The sequence below is a fragment of the Haliotis rufescens genome, unplaced genomic scaffold (assembly GCF_023055435.1).
Source record: "Haliotis rufescens isolate VD_foot unplaced genomic scaffold, xgHalRufe1.0.p SCAF_13, whole genome shotgun sequence".
Lineage (NCBI taxonomy): Eukaryota > Metazoa > Mollusca > Gastropoda > Lepetellida > Haliotidae > Haliotis > Haliotis rufescens.
Genome location: NW_025963813.1, coordinates 31,001,946 through 31,022,947, shown reverse-complemented (window position 1 = coordinate 31,022,947; position 21,002 = coordinate 31,001,946). Strand labels below are relative to the sequence as shown.

At 42.7% G+C, this 21,002-nt stretch overlaps 1 protein-coding gene across 1 annotated transcript; it reads right to left on the bottom strand.

Annotated features, from left to right (window-relative positions):
- Positions 1–4,021: 4,021 nt before the first annotated feature.
- LOC124152840 lies at positions 4,022–6,758 on the bottom strand. Its single transcript, XM_048394394.1, has one exon. The coding sequence runs from the start codon at positions 6,748–6,750 to the stop codon at positions 5,284–5,286; it is 1,467 nt and encodes a 488-aa protein (XP_048250351.1). The 5' UTR covers positions 6,751–6,758; the 3' UTR covers positions 4,022–5,283.
- Between the last annotated feature and the right edge of the window lie 14,244 nt (positions 6,759–21,002).

The following is a 21,002-nucleotide window of genomic DNA, read 5'->3' as shown; positions in this document are numbered from 1 at the left end:
TCAACAATGACTGCTGTACAAACATTACATGTTGATGAAAACATTATTATTTCTTTCTTCCATTTTCAGATTAACGAAAGAAGCTTTGAAGCATGTAGCATCTCCAGGCAGATACAAAACATCCCCCTTGAACGTCAGCACTGCATTCTCATGGAATAGACATAGAATCTACAATCTATAGGTGAGGTGAGGTTAGGTTAGGTGAAATGACGTGCTTGCACGTGTGTGTGGCGGCTTGTACTAGTCCGGACAAATAAGCCCACTGAGATACCATGCCGCAGTTTAACATGAATATCCTACTCAGACACAGTATACTGACTCCGAGCTGACCAGTCCTTGTTTTATCCCCTTAAGGCCGAGCGCCAGGCAGGGTAACAACAAGTACGGAGATAACGAAGGATTTTGGGGGATTTTGGTGTTGGGGGTGTGGGATTGGCCAGCTGTTATGAAAAATGATTATCATAAGTACTAATAAGCCAAACGGAGAGGGCAGTTGAGGATATCACGCAACTACAATCTTTCTAAAATGTTTGCCTATCTGCAGTGGTGCCAAACTCTATATTAAGAGAATAAAGAAGATCCGCATTTGGGGAAATATTTGTACTAATTTTTATGTCGTGGGAGCATAACAGATGGTAAGGTTGTCATTGTTCTGTTATTACGCAGGTTGTGGGTGAAAAGTTCATACCCTGTTATCATCAACAAGGGGTTACTAAGAGTCATTACGCTGGATCAAGTCGATATCTGTCTACTGCTTCATGCTACTGCCCTTTGTTTCATGGTTGCATCAGTGTCCCGGGTAACCACACGTGACGTCTCGTGTGCACTGATAGGCCGATTAAAGGAACAATTGGTGTGTTTCATGGTTACATCAGTGTCCCGGGTAACCACGCGTGACGTCTTGTGTGCACTGAAAAGATGATTAAAGGAACAATTCGTGTGTTTCATGGTTGCATCAGTGTCCCGGGTAACCACGCGTGACGTCTCGTGTGCACTGAAAAGATGATTAAAGGAACAATTCGTGTGTTTCATGGTTGCATCAGTGTTCCGGGTAACCACGCGTGACGTCTCGTGTGCACTGAAAAGGCCGATTGAAGGAACAATTCGTGTACACATTAAAGACACTTAAGATAGATAGTTGTAATGTTAAAGGATGAAGTATGGAAAACATCAATAAAGCACAATAGAACCAATTCCAGCATGTAGGTTCACAGGATTACTGGAAGAGCTATTACAAGGCAGGGTATTGAGCACGATAGATTTACAGAATGTTGAAGGTCATAGACCACCCGAACGACCTTGTGACATAGTTTCCGTATGTTCCATGTATACTTGTCGCTTGATCATGATTGAAATAAGAACATTGCAAATGTAATTTAATATGACGGAAAAGCCTGCCACGTGTTTGTTTTAGGACATTTACATACTGTGTTTTGAATGGATGTGCTTGTGACGTTACCGGTGATGGCAGGATACGCTCACCCTTTCGTGACAATATCATAGGCATGTGTTTATGAATCACTTTCAAATAGTGATGATATCAGGTGTGCACGAAAAAATGAGTGTCTCATGTCCCACTGATGGCACCATCACAAACACATGCAAGGGCAAGTCAATTGTTCACCTGAAACAAACAAGGGAACATATGGTACGGTAACGTCTATGGACACAGTTATGGACATGGGTATTCTGAAGTCTACGGACACAGGTCATGCTGAAGTCTACGGACACAGGTTATGCTGAAGTCTATGGACATGGATATGCTGAAGTCTACGGACACAGGTTATGCTGAAGTCTATGGACACAGTTATGCTGAAGTCTATGGACATGGGTATTCTGAAGTCTACGGACACAGGTTATGCTGAAGTCTATGGACACAGTTATGCTGAAGTCTAGGGACACAGGTTATGCTGAAGTCTACGGACACAGATTATGCTGAAGTCTACGGACACAGATTATGCTGAAGTCTGCGGACAAAGGTTATGCTGAAGTCTACGGACACAGATTATGCTGAAGTCTGCGGACAAAGGTTATGCTGAAGAGTATGGACACAGGTTATGCTGAAGTCTACGGACACAGATTATGCTGAAGTCTACGGGCACATATTATGCTGAAGTCTGCGGACAAAGGTTATGCTGAAGTCTATGGACACGGGTATGCTGAAGTCTACGGACACAGGTTATGCTGAAGTCTATGGACACGGGTATGCTGAAGTCTACGGACATAGATATACTGTAGCTTTCAGGTATGGTGCTGGTGCGAAGCTTGGATTAGAGTCCACGATCATGGCCTGTTTCTGGCAGGACCACGGGAGTCAGCAACATACCTAATTGCACTGCCATGAGTATGGATCTTTGTGTTGGACAGATGCAAAATCTCACTGTGCCTTTTGAAATTGTGTTCAATTAATCTACGATTACTATAAATGTGTGTACATTATTGACATGTCTTCTGTTGTTTCCTATAGAAAATAGGTCATCAACATGTCCATGTGGCAAGGACATACCTGTAGGAAAGGAATGCTGACATTTACAAGGGTATTAACGCTTCTAATAATAATGAAAGGATATGGACAAGGGTATGGATGGAAACGGGAATGGACACGTTTAATTAACACAGCAAGCCTGTAGACATGGGAATGAACCAGAGTATGGACAAGAGTATTGACATGGACAAGGGTATGAACCGGAGTATTGACATGGATATGGACAAGGGTATGAAACAAAGTATGGACAAGATATTTGACATGGACATGGACAAGGGTATGAACCAGAGTATGGACAAGCCTTTGACATGGACAAGGATATGAAGCAGTATGTGGACAAGAGTTTGACATTGACATGGACAAGGGTATGAACCAGAGTATGGACAAGCCTTTGACATGGACAAGGATATGAAGCAGTATGTGGACAAGAGTTTGACATTGATATGGACAAGGGTATGAACCAGAGTATGGACAAGCGTTTGACATGGACAAGGATATGAAGCAGTATTTGGACAAGAGTTTGACATTGATATGGACAAGGGTATGAACCAGAGTATGGACAAGCGTTTGACATGGACAAGGATATGAAGCAGTATGTGGACAAGAGTTTGACATTGATATGGACAAGGGTATGAACCAGAGTATGGACAAGCGTTTGACATGGACAAGGATATGAAGCAGTATGTGGACAAGAGTTTGACATTGATATGGACAAGGGTATGAACCAGAGTATGGACAAGCCTTTGATATGGACAAGGGTATGAACCAGAGTATGGACAAGAGAATTAGACCATATGTGGTCAAGTTATGGACAAGGATATGAATTAGGGTATATCCAGGCCATAGACAATTCTAAGGGAAATGATGTTGACAAAGGTATATGAACAAAGATGTTTACATACAGAAGGATCTGAACAAGAGTTGATAAGGGTATGGACAAGTGTATGGACAAAGATATAAATGTGGCTCTTTTCTTAAACAGTGATTCAGTTGTATCACAAGCAGTGACTGCGCTAACGAGAGGCATCGACTTAGCTACTTGAGCTGCTCAGACGCTCTGCGTTAACAAAAGGCATCGACTTGGGTACTTGAGCTGCTCAGACGCTCTGCGTTAACAAAAGGCATCGACTTAAGTACGCGTGCTGTCCAGACGCTCTGCCTTAACAAAAGGCATATGATTTTCGAGAGGACCATCTCTTCACCTTCTTTAAGAATATCTTCTTCATCAACAAACACGTTAACAACATAGATAAATTTAGCTGAACTGAGTGAAGAGGCTCAATTCCAGTGAATCCCGGTGAAGACATTAGCACAAACAGAACATGACAAATACCCCTGCCCCCACAAATCTGACTTACTTTAAGTCCAACTTGATGAGAGCATTTCTGTATAATATGTCTGTCCGTATAGAAGAGTAGATGTTGAGCTATCAAAACTTGGATTCGGAACTTTGTTTTTATATGTCAGGTACACACCATTATGACAGTCAAAATTAAACCTGTTGCCATGGACGCAGTAAAAACCAACAAATTCTAAAAATACCTAATTAGCAAAAGACAGCAGTTGACAATCTGGTATTTGTGTCTGCACAGTTTCAATTGCAATCGAGAGCACCTTTAGTTTTAGAAATATGGTCCGCACAAACACCACTATGAACAGAGACAAAGTCAAGCTTCTTGCAATGGTAACGGAAAAAAATATAAATTCTAAACACAACTAAGTAGCAAAAGGCACCATTTGACAAGTTGATCTGTGTGTGTGCACAGTGTCCTGAAAGAATACCTACTAGTTTGAGAGATATGGTCCGGCCAAACACACCACTATGAACAGAATCAAAGTTGATGCACTGGAAAAATGAACAAAATGATAAAAAAAATTCTAAATTGCAAAAGGCACCACTTCAGCCCAGGTTTCAATGAAAAGTCTTTCACAGTTTTCCACTACAGATACCCCCACATTTGAGACTAAGTTCAAATTGTTTCTATGGACATCGAGAAAAAGAAAATACAGTAATTTACGCTTATAACGAACGCAAAGGGACCACTATTTTTTGTTCGTTGTATCCGTTGTTCGTTATACACATTTCGACCGTCTGACATCTTTTATCAAGTCATGTGACTTCATATTACTCGACTAATAACAAAGGTGTGCTCTGTACATGTACAGAATATATCCAGTTCAATCACTGTGCTACTATTGTTAATTGAGGGTGTATTTTAAGAACATGGTGTCAGTACTTAAGAGTAAATCAATTGCCTTCAGTTGTTTATTGACGCGTCGAACAGCAGCGCTTGGCCGCGGATGTATTGACAGGCAGATGGATTACACGTGAGGAGCTCAGCTCAGGAATTAACTGTTTGTTATACACTTGAACATTATCGTTGACATACGGGACGACAAGATGGGTTCATAATATCAGTTATTTAGTTATAAACATGTTCGTTATATCCGTCAACTTCATTTGATAAAATATATGGCAAATGGCTGGCACCAATAACCCACACATTTTTGCTGAAAAACAAAAGAACTGTGTTAAAGTTACGCCCCGGAAACGAAATGATTATTGACGGACGGGCAGACGAGGCGTCGACTATATCCCCCCACATTATATATGCCGGGGAAGAGAGAGAGAGGGGTGTGTGTGTGTGTGTGTCTGTGTGTGTGTGTGTGTGTGTCTGTGTGTGTGTGTGTGTGTGTGTGGATAACAGTGTGACGCAAAATTATTGCACTCACTGTCAAAACCTTGCTCATGTTAACATTTCTAGTTTTCGTATGGGCCACCACACTCCCTCCCAGCATTAGTCGAAATAAACACAGTTAAACAAAATTATATTAAGCAAAAATAATTTCCAATATACCTTTTCTCCATTTTTGACAGGAAGTCCACTGGCCACCATGTACGCATCGCCAATTGTCTCCACTTTGTACACGTCGTATATGTCGATACGGGAGTCAAACAGAGAGTACAGATTGTTCAGCATCTCAACAATCTGCATCGGAGTGCATCGAGCTGAGATGGTCGTAAACCCAACAATATCCGAGAAAAATATTGTGGACGAGTCAAACCACTCTGCACTGACACTTTCTTTGTTCCTCAACTTATTGGCCACAGAGATTGGTAACATTTGATACAACAGATTCTCCGTCATCCGTTTCTCCTCGTTAAGTTCATTGGTCTTTTGCTCTAAGCTTTTTGAATAGTCGTAGATCCAGTCCGCCATTTTCTTAACTCTGCATGATATTCCAGCAGCCATACCCAAAGCCACAGCACACGCAATGCACCACAATATAACACGTCTAGTCAATGAACCTACTTCCTCAGACTGCAAGGAAAGTAAATATCGTTCTAAACTATGTTTTGAAGTCAGAATGTGTAAACAAGCTGTTTTCCGGATGTCATACACCTCAATGGATGTTAAGTTACCCAGGAAACAATCGTATTCAAAGTTACCAAACAAATTCAATAGAATTGCATTCAGAGTTTCTGATTCTCCTTTAACCAACTCCCTGAGGGTGCCTAGAGATGATAACAATAAAGACTTGGCTGTTGTAAGCTGTGTACTTGCGGTGGAGGTAGTACGAAAAGTCAAACATGATGCCAATTCTTTATTGACGGCGTTAAACATGGTTAGAAGTGTCTTGTATGTTGCAGGTATTGTCCATGGAAGAAATGTGGCGTCAGAGAAACAAGGCATATAGGAAGCCGTTGCATCCGTGTATGCCTGGTGAAATGCATCAGTACTATTCGTTGTGTAGTAGTCTCTGTTAGACAGGGCGTACATCGTCCTACACTGTGAGCGCTGGTTCACATTTGCTATCCTGTTACACACAGTGTCACTTGCAACCAGAAAGGAGACGTTTTGTAAACTGTCACATTCAATGTTTCCACTTGAACAATTGTTAACACTAAATATATAGTTGTAATCACGCGACATGGAAATGTTGTCCAGTATTTCCACGACGTCAAAGAAGGTTTGGAAACAGGATACCTGAAGTGAACATTTGCCCAGTGCGGAACCATCGGTCGCCATCTCGATGACCAGTACCACAACGATCACCAGGGAACACAAGATACAGATTGCAAGTATCTTGTGAACTCGAAACCTGTTTCCCTCCCACGAAGAGAAGAATTGGTCTTGTGCGGATATCTGTCTGAACTGGGGATCTGCATATGCTTTGTTTTTGTTTAGCTTTGCGTCAAGGCTGTCCGCCGGTTTGATCTTGTTTCTGGACATCGTCATCATGGCTGTCTGGCAACAGTCCATATCGAGGCCACCTGAAAGTCAGAATTAAAAAATATAAATACTGCATGGACAATGAAATAGAAACCTGGCATGAAATGCTTTGTACATTGTAAACACTGTTATCTTTTGTCAGTACTTATACCCTTCAGTGGTGGCACGGGTGGCCGAGTCGACTAAGGCGCCGCGATTCGCTGTGCAGAGTTGCGTCCCTTGGGCGTGCCAGAAACCTATGATTGTGGGTTCGAATCCCAGTTCGCCCCGATCATGTTTCTAGGTTTGTCAGCACCATACCCGTGCTCGTGGGTTTCACCGAAGTGGTAAACGTCTGAGTCCTGCATCACTTCGGGCTTTCCTCCCACATTAAGATGACACGCCGCGATATAACTGGAATACTGTTAAAAGCGGCGTTAAACCCAACTCACTCACTTAAATGATAGCTATTTCGAAATTTAATAACACTGTTGAGATAATAAGGTTTCACATAAGTCACTCACTCATTCACATAAAAAGGTATTAATTCTGTACTGTAACTGTACTGTACCTGTGCTATAACTCATATAACTGAATACTCCTATAAAGCTTCAAAGAGACTTTTCTATGAAAACCTACGACATGGGTGGCCCAGTCGTCTAAGGCGCCGCGATTCGCTTTGCGGAGTTGCGTCCCTTGGGCACGCCAGAAACCTATGCTTGTGGTTTCGAATCCCGGTTCGCCTCGATTATGTTTCTAGGTTTGTCAGCACCATACCCGTGCTCGTGGGTTTCACCGAAGTGGTAAACGTCTAAGACCTGCATCACTTTGGGCTTTTGCCCACATTAAGATGACACGCCGCGATATAACTTAAATACTGTTAAAAGCGGCGTTAAACCCAACTCACTCACTCACTCGCTCACTCACTCACTCACTCTTTTCAACATACGACTGTCTATTTCCCCCCGGATATTTTCACAAATATATATGTACTGTGTCACCTACAGGCAGCTACATGTTCATTGACCGCCTCCGTGGCCTAGTGGTAGAGCGTCCACCCATAGTGCGAAAGGTCCGGGTTTCGATTCCCGGCCACATAATACCAAAAGACGTTAAAAGATGGTACTTGTTGTTACCCTGTCTGGCGCTCGGCATTAAGGGGCTAAAACAAGGACTGGTCGGCTGTGAGTCAATATACTGTGTCTGAGTGGGGTGTTCATGTTAAACTGTGTCATGGTTTCTCAGTTGGCTAGCACTATAAATATATAATTTCTTTCTTTGGAGGGACGAATTAGAACGAAATTATTTTCACCTAACGTCGGAAAGCACAACAAAGGGAGGCAACTGAGTTTCGTAAGGGGTATACAAGTAAAGGCGGGAAGTTGAAACTTCATTCTCAGGTGCGGTGCAGTCGGGCTGGCTATATTGAACATGTTCGGTTATCTATGATGCCGATTGAAGTACAAGTCGGTTGAATCTATATTTATTATTTTTTAATGTGTATTAGTAGCTGCTGTTGTCCTTATGATGATCAGGATGTTGTGCGTTGTTTGCAAGTTGTGCTGGCGAGCCATGATTATACGTTGTGAGATGGATCGGTATCCATAGTTGAAATCTCGAACACTCCGGTCGTGAGAGTATGGATTTGGGATATACTCTGATGAGTAAACGCTGACGTGCCATTAGAATACGTGGTAGGGCGTCGACGCCTTTGTATTTGTATACGTTGGAAATGTGAAGCATCGGATTCATGTAAATTACGATGTGTTGATGGCCATGATGCTGGTGATGTTCCTGATGCGGACGATGTTCCTGATAATGTGGATATGTGTTAACGAATAAACTGCGGTCACTCAGTGCACCGCACGGTATCCCAATATGTTGTAGTTGTGTATTTTGTTGTGTTAAGGGGGAGAAGGAGGAGAACGGCATCAGTCCGGACCCGTACAAGCAGACACACACACACGTGCATGCACATCACTATGTAAGTGCAATAATCTCGGACGCGACGTTAAACCCCATTTGGGGGCACGGATGGCCCAGTCTAAGGCGCCGCGATTCGCTGTGCAGAATTGCGTCTCTTGGGCACGCCAGAAACCTATGATTGTGGGTTCGAATCCCGGTTCGCCCCGATTATGTTTCTAGGTTTGTCAGCACCATACCCGTGCTCGTGGGTTTCACCGAAGTGGTAAACGTCTGAGACCTGCATCACTTCGGGATTTCCTCCCACATTAAGCTGACACGCTGTGATATAAATGGAAAACTGTTAAAAGCAGCGTTAAACCCAACTCACTCACTCACTCACTTAAACCACATTTTACCTCACCTATATGTTCATTAGTACTACAACTGCGATAGAAATGCCACGTTTTGCTAAATAGTATATAGATTAACGGGTCTAAACAGCACTCATTTAATCGGTTCCATTCATTTGTGTCGGATTAACGAGTGTCGGATAAACGAGACTTGACTGTATGTAGTAAGCGGAACCAACTTCGTCACAATTATATTAGTAATACATGGCTTTTCTCTACTTAGAAGGCTGTGATCAGATAGTAATTACAGATTTAAGTTTAAACATGACATGAATGAGTTCTGTTCAGTTTGCCTTGGAGGAATACTATCTTCCTAATTCTGTAATACACAATTTAAGACGTTGCCACTGAGTAAGACGTAGTTTTGTCTCATTAAATATTCAACACAAAAGATGCACAAGTTTTGTTTGTTTGTTTGTTGTTTAACGCCGCACTCAGCAATATTCCAGCTATATGGCGGCGGTCTGTAAAATAATCGAGTTTAGACCAGACAATCCAGTGATTGACATCATGAGCATCGATCCACGCAATTGGGATTGATGACATGTATCAACCAAGTCAGCGAGCCTGACCATCCGATCCCGTTAGTCGCCTCTAACGACAAGCATAGTCGCCTTTTACGGCAAGTTTGGGTTTCTGAAGACCTGTTCTACCCCGGATCTTCACGGGTCGGATCCACAAGTACAAACAAGTAACCCAAGTGTGTGATTTAGGAAAAAATGCGCCATAAAGAATAATTAAGAGCTTTTTACGATTCATAATTGCATAGACATATAGCATCGCCTCGCCAAGGGTCAATAGATGCATGCCATGCTCAGAGGGTCATATAACCCCCTTTCTCTCGAAATTGATTTTCCCCAACGTAGCTGTTAGACCTTAAAGCAGTGACCTTCGGTCTTAGCGTGGGCCATAATACACTATAGTGAGTGAGTGAGTATGGTTTTACACCGTTTTTAGCAATATTCCAGCAATATCATGGAGGGGGACACCAGAAATGGGCTTCACACATTGTACCCATGTCAGGAATCAAACCCGGGTCTTCGCCGTAACGAGATAACGCTTTAACCACTAGGCTACCCCGCCGCCCCTACACTATAGTGCCAGACATACGTTGCCGTACATGTACCTGTACGATGTATGCAGAGTCTGTGAGTAAATATTGATGTCGGCCGCAGTAGCACTGCTGCAGCTATAGAAGTCTTCGATGGAAGGGGAAGTGTATGGAGATCTGTCATTTCCTTGTTCTCATTGTTTTCTTCTGAGTGATGTACACGGATGTCTTCCCCTGAGGCGTGTTTTAATGAACTCTTTTCAGTTATTTATTTGCATTGCTAAAAAACTGCAATTTGGATCAGCAGAACATTGATTATATAATAATGGTGCAAGAAACGTGTTCAGCCCGCTATTATGGCGCTAATTAGATTATCTATTACGACCTGTAAACGCCATTCGAGGTTTAAAAATATGTGATTCATAGACTTGCTTTTCATTATCTGAAGTAAAGAAAAATTACATTTGTATGAATAATATCATTTACTTTACCTTATAATCAGGACCCTATTTCCAGATATTCTACCTATAATAATAACGTGCGTACTTATATTGCGCTAGCTTCCATTCACTCGTTGCATGCTCAAAGCTCAAAGATATACTCAGCAATATTCCAGCTTTATGACGGCGGTTTGGTAGTGAGACAAAAAAATCTCCTAACATGATTAGTTGGTTGGTTTGTTGTTTAACGCCGCACTCAGCAATATTCCAGCTATATGACGGCGGTCTGTAAATAATCGAGTTTAGACCAGACAATCCAGTGATTAATATCATGAGCGTCGATCCACGCAATTTGGATACGATGACATGCATCAACCAAGTCAGCGAGCCTGACCACCCGATCCCGTTAGTCGCCTCTCACGACAAGCATGGGTTGCTGAAGACCTATTCTACCCCGGATATTCACTGTCCTCCTAACATGGAACAATAGCGTCGTCCCAACGGTAACCGGAAACCCAGTCGAGTCACAATTTGTATATTCCCGTACATATTCACATTATTGTTTGTTTGTTTGTTGTTTAACGCCACACTCAACTACATTCCGGCTATATGACGGCGGTATGTAAGTACTCGACCAGACAATCCAGTGATTAATATCATGAGCATCGACCAACGCAATTGGGATACGATGACATGCATCAACCAAGTCAACGAGCCTGACCACCCGATCCCGTTAGTCGGTTGCTACGACAAGCATAGTCGCCTCTAGATCTTTCAACAATCATGGGTTGCTGAAGACCTATTCTACCGGATCTTCACGGATAAGGAGAGAAAGAGTAGCACAAACCAAGAAATGATCAGACCCTGCGAAGAACGGATGTTTTTTTTAACATCGTTGTTTCCAACCCTTGTAATAATCCAATCCAGAACATGGCCATGATGATGTGGTTGTTCACTACAGTAGACTACGGTTATAACGAACTCAAAGGGACCACTAATTTTATTTCGCAATAACCGTAGTTCGTTATGAGCATATTTACAACAAATTTCTTGGACTAAAATTAAGTTCGTTATATCAGTCAGTTCGTTATAAGCGTGTTCGTTATAAACGTAGTTTACTGTATTTTGTATAGACCTTTGAGTTTACATCACTTTGCATAGTGAAGTGTTCAGGGAATTCCCGGAGTGGTCCACATGGTCATAAACAGCGCCAAGACTCATTAGGGCGTTTCCTTCACATATTCATTACCTATTGAGTGAGTGAGTGAGTTGGGTTTAACGCCGCTTTTAACAGTATTCCTAGTTATATCCCGGCGTGTCAGCTTAATGTGGGAGGAAATCCCGAAGTGATGCAGGTCTCAGACGTTTACCGCTTCGGTGAAACCCACGAGCACGGGTATGGTGCTGACAAACCTTGAAACATAATCGGGGCGAACCGGGATTCGAACCCACAATCATAGGATTCTGGCGTGCCCAAGGGACGCAATTCTGCACAGCGAATCGCGGCGCCTTAGACGACTGGGCCACCCGAGTTTCTATGTTACACCATCGACTATATATCCCGGCGAGTTGCAGTTCCGTGCCACATACTATGAACATTGTTTCCTATGAGATCAAACGTGTTTCAACCGCCTCATCTGTTTCATGTTTAGATCGACATGCTTGCATATAGATTGACAAAAGCTATCCACAAGGCAAAAGGGATCGATGACTTGAAGTTTCCAACGGACAACTCTCCCTTTATGTGGAATAATATTCCAGGATTTTCTTTTGTTTCTACATTTCAGGACTTTCGAGGCACATGGAACATGTTCTTTCTACGAAGATTTCAAAGAGCTTCATATGAATCTTCTTCAAAAGGCCGTTTGATCAGGGTTACAACATTCAAGTCCTTAGCAAAGCTTTCAAAAAGTTTTATGTGTGGATATAAGGAAGACACGTCAAAATTTTACCCATCAGTGACCAAATTAATTAATGTCCGAGGCAATCCCCTTTTTTTTACTTGTACCACATGTTCCCGTTTTGTTTCAGGTTAAATGACTTGCCTGTGCGCGCGTGTGTGTGTGTGCGTGTGTGTGTGTGTGTGCGTGCGTGCGTGCGTTTGCGCGTGCGTGCGTGCGTTTGTGTGTGTGTGTGTGCGTGCGTGCGTGCGTGCGTGTGTGTGTGTGTGTGTGTGACTATTGGGAAGTTGGAAAGCACAAGAAGAGTGAGTGAGTGAGTATGGTTTTGCGCCAATTTTAGCAATCTTCCAGCAATATCACGGCGGGGGACACCAGAAATGGGCTTCACGCATTGTACCCATGTCGGGAATCGAACCCGGGTCTTCGGCGTGACGAGCGAACGCTTTAACCAATAGGCTACCCGACCGCCCCCAAAATAAGAAGAGTGAGTGAGTATGGTTTTACGCAGTTTTTAGCAATATTCCAGCAATATCGCGGCGGGGGACACCAGAAAAGGGCTTCACACATTGTACCCATCTCGGGAATCGAACCCGGGTCTTCGGCGTGACTAGCGAAAGCTTCAACCACGAGGCTACCCGTACGCCCCCACAAGAAGAAGAAGAGAAGGAAGAGGAGGAAACGTCTAATTTTCTTACACTTCTGGTAATACATTTAGTAAGGTTAGGCAATATAGTTCCGGGCATGGAGGCATCGCAACGATGTATGGAGCTTCTATTACGTAGTTCCTGCTCAGAGACCCCATTTGCATATCTATTGAATCGTTATGTCAAATGTTATCGGATTAATGTATCGCATCACTAAAACTACCCGGTAAAGGACAATATATAGAAAACAAACACACACACGCAGTAAGTCCAAAATAGGTATATAATTGCTTGTTTCTTTGTTGTTTTACGCCGGACTCAGCAATATTCCAGCTATATGACGGCGGTCTGTAAATAATCGAGTCTGGACCAAACAATCCAGTGATTGATATCATGAGCATCGATCCACGCAATTGGGATCGATGATATGCATCAACCAAGTCAGCGAGCCTGACCACCCGATCACGTTAGTCGCCTCTTACGACAAGGTCGGGTAGCCTAGTGGTTAAAGCGTTCGCTCGTCACGCCGAAGACCCGGGTTCGTTTCCCGACATGGGTACAATGTGTGAAGCCCATTTCTGGTGTCCCCCGCCGTGATATTGCTGGAATATTGCTAAAAGCGCCGTAAAACCATACTTACTACTACTCTTACTCTGAAGACCTATTATACCCTGGATCTTCACGGGTAAGGTATATAAGGTATATAATAGGACAACGTGAGCAATGTATGTCAAGCAAGCTAATTCTCAATGGAGACATTTCCTCTGGGATGAGGACAGCTGGAACTAATGAACAACGATGTGAAACTCGAGAACAATCGGACAGTTTTGAAAAGTCTGCGATATTGATCAGCCATTAATCATGTCCTCCTTCACGGGTATAACAGAGTCGTGTATTGTATTAAAACGGCGTTAACTCACTGAGACCTCTTGAGACCTCTGGAGATAAGCGATAATCGAAATATATGGTCTCGGGAAAACGAGGCTGTTATTGGATTGGTAGAACTGTGTTACCTAAACACCACCGATGGTTCGATACATGTTCTGGTGGGATGAATATTGAATATAGAGCAGTGCCGAAGCCAGCGGGATTGGGTGGGGGGTGGGGGGGGATACCCCCCTTGGATTTTTTTTTATAGAAAACAGTATTATTTGAATCATGAAAATACAAGTTGGGGACAATTGATACTTGTACAAATATGTACACACACACACACACACACACACACACACACACACACACTGTCAACAAAAAGTTAACTACGGCCTTGTAAAGGGTCGCCAGCCAGCAATCTTGAGGGGAAAAGGATATTTTCGAAATACACGAAAAACGTGTTTATGTAATGTTTCTCAATTATTAGGTGGAAGAACATTGACATATGTAACTTGTATGTAACAAAAATAACGAAGCGGCCATCAATAAAAGTCGTATATTGTCAAGTGGTTCGCCCGGCCTTGTTCATGTAGCCTGTGTATCGAACTGTCGTTACATTTCAAACTTGATATTTCATGGCGATTCATAACACATGCTTATGATATAGCTTATGATATATATCAAAGAAACTATCAAGTCATTCCCTCTGTAAAAACAGCTTCTGTGGAGAGCAATACTTATTAGATGTGTCACTTAAAACATTTCGAATTGCACTTGCAAGATTCAGATGTGGTTCACACGATCACACTAACTCTTTATCGAGACGGGAAGATGAATGGGGGTCGTGAGAGAACACAGAATTTTGTCAGTTTTGTGATTTAAACACTGCAGAAAATGAGTACCACTTCTTACTACTTTGTCCGTTGTATGCTGAACTCCGAAAACAGTTCTTTGATAAATATTGCATCCGTTATCCAAGTCAAGAACTTTGTTACATTAATGTCAAGTAAGAATGTCTACTAGAGTAATAACGAAAAAACTGTCAATGTTCATATTACATGCTATGATGCTAAGAAGCTCCAAATGTGTTACCTTGTATATGTATATACACTCATTACTATATGACATGACCTATAGGCCTATGGCCTCTCAGTATTATGAATAAACACATATATGATATACCGTATTCGACGTAACAAGCGACCCTCTCTAATAAGCGCCCACGGCGAGATTTGCTAATATATTGGCTAGTGAACAATCCCAATTAGCACCCCTTCCTTCCCCTATTCGCGTATAATACGCACTCGTGTGTTATATGCACCCTTTATTATTGGCAATTAAATTCTGGAAAAATATATCTGTCGTACATAAACATTTCATGCTGTCAACATAAACCACGAAATTTATCTTTCAACTCAATTTTTTCACCAAAACAATATTCTAATAAGAGCCCCCTATTTCTAATTTTGAGAGCGCCCTGGGCGCTTATTACATCGAATACAGTAGTCGTAATCGTACAATGGATTCTGTTCAAGCGGGCATCTCTTGTTGTTATGAAAAATGTATAGTCGACTTTATGAAACAAACACATCCTCTACAAAACTATGCATCTGTGGTCACATCAAAATCTAGATGGAATTGTGATCTCATATCGACACCCTGCTTAACTCGAACAACGCATCTTTACGTGCATGGCCCCGTGAAGATCCGGGGTAGAATAGGTCTTCAGCAACCCATGCTTGCCATAAAAGGTGACTGCTTGTCGTAAGAGGCGACTAACGGGATCGGGTGGTCAGGCTCGCTGACTTGGTTGATGCATGTCATCGATCCCAATTGCGTGGATCGATGCTCAGATATCAATCACTGGATTGTCTGGTCCAGACTCGATTATTTTACAGACCGCCGTCATATAGCTGTAATATTGCTGTGTACGGCGTAAAACAACCAACCGACCAACCTTTACGTGCATGTGATTTGGACGATCCTGGTGACTTCGAGTTCACGTGGTTTTACTGTATAATACGTTAACATGCTATTTTGAAGAAACGCTTAGAGCAACATTTCTGGTCAATACCATAGATAATGATATTAAGACATTCTTCATCTTCACCAACTTTATCCAACAAATATAGCGAAGTAAAAACATTGTATCTCAGAGCAACAAGAAGGAGTGAGTGAGTGAGTGAGTGAGTTGGGTTTATAAGTATTCCAGTTATATCACGGCGTGTCAGCTTAATGTGGGAGGAAAGCCCCGAAGTGATGCAGGTCTCAGACGTTAACCACTTCGGTGAAACCCACGAGCACGGGTATGGTGCTGACAAACCTAGAAACATAATCGGGGAGAACCGGGATTCGAACCCACAATCATAGGTTTCTGGCGTACCCAAAGGGACGCAACTCTGCACAGCGAATCGCGGCGCCTTAGACGACTGGAGTGCACATTCCAATAAGCTCAAGTAGTTATGTGGATGATGTCAAGCTTCAGAATGTTTAAGCTTAATGTAACGTTATTAGAATTAATGTAATATTCGACAGACCTATGAGTGTAGACAGACATTTAGTCCCTGACATGAACATATTTTACAGAAAAAAAGTTGTTAAATTACAGTTAAAAAATATAATACAAATTAGCCCAGAGACTTTCTTCATTTCCTGATACTGCAGTAATATAGACTTGCAAAACATGATAGACTTGCATGGGCTGGGTTGGACATATTTGTTTCAGGGTCTGTATGACTGACTACTATGAGTGTTAAAGGTGGGGTATGCCCATTTTCGGTTCACGGCCAGATGTTGTAATTCCTGACTTGTGTCGCGGGAATCACATGATCTTCAATATTTGGCTGATGGAACGGCCCAGAGATGCCCACCATTACAACCGTCTCCGTGGTCCAGTGGTAGAGCGGAAGTTCCGGGGTATGATCCCCATCCACATCATACCAAAATAGGCTGAAAGAAGGTACTTGTTGTTACCCTGTCTGACGCGCGGCATTAAGGGGCTAAAAGAAGGACTGGTCGGTTCGGAGTCAGTATACTGTGTCTGAGTGGGGTATTCACGTTAAACTGCGGCATGGTATCTCAGTGGGCTAGCACTATAAATCGGCACCGGACACGCACACGCACACACACACACCCACACACACACACACACACACCCACACGTGCATGCACGTCGCCATATAAGTGAAAAAATCGACGCGTTCGGATTCAAATTCAATTTAGCGCGGTTAAATCAACACGTAACCTGCCTCTACATTAAAAACACAGTAGGCTTATCCCCTAAATCACTTGCTTTAGCTTGTGACAGATTTACAGATTTTGATGCATTTGAATGATACAATAAAATGAACAAGATTATTCCTTTTCATAAATATATAGAACGTCAACACCGAAGACCAACACTCTCGATCATCAGCCGACACAGATTCCACGTGGCGTCACATGCAAAATAACATCCAAACTTAGGAATGGATCACTGACAATTTGTGATGACTCTATTTTGTAAATTATTAAGCTTAGGCGTAAATTACACTAGATATATATTCCACTGATGGATAATCATCTTTGTAAGGTAAGCTACACCGTTGTTAGGCACGGTCTAGACTGTGTCTGTACAGGTAGTGTATTTAATTATTGTTGTGATAAACAAGATTCCATTCGGTTGGTTGGTTGTTGGTTTGTTGTTTAACGCCGCACTCAGCAATATTCCAGCTATATGACGGCGGTCTGTAAATAATCGAGTCTGGACCAGACAATCCAGTAATTGATATCATGAGCATCGATCCACGCAATTGGGATCGATGACATGTATCAACCAAGTCAGCGAGCCTGACCACCCGATCCCATTAGTCGCCTTTTACGACAAGCATAGTCACCTTTTACGGCAAGCATGGGTTGCTGAAGACCTATTCTACCCCGGAATCTGCACGGGTCGATTCCATTCGGCATTAAAGACGAAACAGCGGTGGTGATTATATTAATGGATCACTGAAAACAATGATGACACCAAATTACGTTCGAATAAGATTCACTGAGATTATCAGAGCTGCCAATTAGCTAGACAATCTTTTAAAGGGTAAGTATTCTCCACGACGGGGTGCCCATGTTCGGTGCATGTCCAGGTGTTGTTATAGTGTAAAAACTGAAACATTGTGCTGAATATATATTTATAAAATGCAATTTAAGCTTCCAGACAGGCCAAGTGCTTTTTGTGTATCTTGAATCATAAACATCCATGTGTGCATTATTCCAACGGTCTTAGAATTTTGATCTCTACTTAGCACTGTGATAATATTCGTATGTTCAAGAATTTGACGCGGTGGATATGGCACCACTATACGTGATGGAGTAGCACCTGTGAACCTGTGTTGAAGTTACTTAGTTTTGCAATGCATTGTTTTATTTGATGTTCGTCGGCCTTTTTGTCTAATAGTATTACTACACTCACTGACAGTAGTCTTGGATTATCAACGCGATATGTAGAAGTGATTGTGAAGTAAAATTATTTTTGACCGTCAATTCTCAACCATGGCAACATTAAGGCACGTTAAATCTCAACAACAGCAACGTGTGAGCAAATCAACTCACAGCGACGTGAACGTCTGGGCACGCCAGGGGGCACGGGTGGCCCAGTTGTCTAACGCGCCGCAATTCGCTGTGCAGAGTTGCGTCCCTTGGACACGCCAGAAACCTGTGATTGTGGGTTCGAATCCCGGGTCACCCCGATTATGTTTCTAGGTTTGTCAGCACCCGTGCCCCCGCGATTTAAAGTATGTTTGCTCTCTGCGTGATGACCCAGCAGCATCATCACCCCGTGGTATTACTCATATTACATAGTGGGGGCACGGGTGGCCCAGTCGTCTAAGGCGCCGGGATTCGCTTTGCAGAGTTGCGTCACTTGGGCACTCCAGAAACCTATGATTGTGGGTTCGAATCCCGGTTCGCCCCAATTATGTTTCTAGGTTTGTCCGCACCATACCCGTGCTCGTGGGATTCACCGAAGTGGTAAACGTCTGAGACCTGCATCACTTCGGGCTTTTCTAACACATTAAGCTAACACGCCGCGATTTAACTGGAATAAAGCGGCGTTAAACCCAACTCACTCACTCACTCACTCACTCACTCGCTAAGGTTACGGAAGGCTTATGATAAGCTGTTGAGATAACGAAAACAGTTTATTTCTGGACTTGTAATATTATTTGTAGTTGTTGAGTTATTGTGTAATGCACAACCTTGTGATGAGTTGTTTGTCTCGTTGCTAAGCAGCACAAGTACTAATTGCAGTTCCTTCATGATTTATTCAGTGAGCAGACAGGAAATTAGCGACACACGGTAAACTATCGGACGCTTCCTCACACTAATAGCATTTTAAAGGTGAAGAATAAATCGGTGTTCCTATCAGATTTGCTGTGATTTGAATGACATTATTTGTCATAAAGTTTTCGTTTTTATACAACTTTTGTACAAATCACCATAATTTGCATTCATATATACACGAGGAAATTGACACAAAATATTTTCTATTGATCGTCATCGTTTCGGTACCCGACTAAGCAGAGCAGGTATAATCATGACATTCGTGAATGACATGCCCTTCGGCGGAAGCGCATTATCAAGAAATTGCGAGAAAGGACGAACTTCGGTGCAAGTCTTGGGATTAGACTACAATAGTAAACCTTTTGTATAACTTACGACCTCTTCCGTGTGTACTCTCATTATTCTGTAGCTGTTTAAAGCGCAAGGGTCATGTGCTGTGCTCAAAGACATTCAACAAAGTGGTAGCATATTTGTATTCTATGGAACTTGTCCGTGTTAAGAACCAGGGATTTATGAATGCTGATTTCTTTTTGTGAATGAGTACAACGATGTGACGTTTAGTGCAATATCCCATGCTTTCTTGTCTCAAAATAGATAAATCACACTTGCTAAAAGCGGCGTTATCAGTGGGGAGATTCGCCCTTCAGTGCGATCTTAAGTAGTGAGTGAGTGAGTTGGGTTTAACGCCGCTTTTAACATTATTCCAGTTATATCACGGCGTGTCAGCTTAATGTGGGAGGAAAGCCCGAATTCGAAGTGATGCAGGTCTCACCACTTCGGTGAAACCCACGAGCACGGGTATGGTGCTGACAAACCTAGAAACATAATTGAGGCGAACCGGGATTCGAACCCGCAATCATAGGTTTCTGGCGTGCCCAAGGGACGCAAATCTGCACAGCGAATAGCGGCGCCTTAGACGACTGGGTCACCCGTGCCCCCGCGATTTAAAGTATGTTTGCTCTCAGCGTGATGACCCAGTAGCATCATCACCCCACGGTATACTCATATTACATAGTACGACAGATATAGACTTGCTCCATGTTGAGGCCAGACTCAGGGACGTGGTTGACTGAGTGTAATCGTTACACGACGGCGCGGGACGTTGCTCCACTAATCAGTTGTTTGTCTGGTCCAAGCTCGATTAATTAAGATGTTAAATGTACAAATGTGCAGTGGCTTCATATGTTTGTTCCTTGAAGATCCGGGGTAGAATAGGTCTTCAGCAACCCATGCTTGTCGTAAGAGGCGACTATAGGGATCGGATGATCAGGCTCGCTGACTTGATTTATGTATGTCATCGTATCCCAATTGCGTGGATCGATGCTCATGATGTCAATCACTGGAATGTGTGGTCCTGATTCGATTATTTACAGACCGCCGTCATATAGCTTGAATATTGCTGAGTGCGGCGTTAAGCAACAAACAAACAAACAAAACATCTATGTTGAGCTCAGATACATTATTCCATGTATGACAAAACGTAGCCAAAATAACAATCTCATATGTTAGTTAGGAACTAAACAACGAGAGGGAGTTGTTTATCGTACAAAACAACACTGCAGGGAGCTTAAACCACTAGGGACTGCGCTCCTCATTGTTTAGACTCCCTGCAGCGTCTCGTGCACGAGAAACAACGACCACGAGTCGTTTTGTTTCTGAAATGAGATATTAACATTACGCACAGCCCCTTAAAAGATCTCAATAAGATATACATGCTTTAAAAACATTTACCCGTATTTAAAAAATGATGAATACCATCCGAC

Bases quoted from the DNA above. Each gene is read 5' to 3' on its own strand.
- LOC124152840 (XM_048394394.1), bottom strand. From the start codon at position 6,750: ATGGACTGTTGCCAGACAGCCATGATGACGATGTCCAGAAACAAGATC.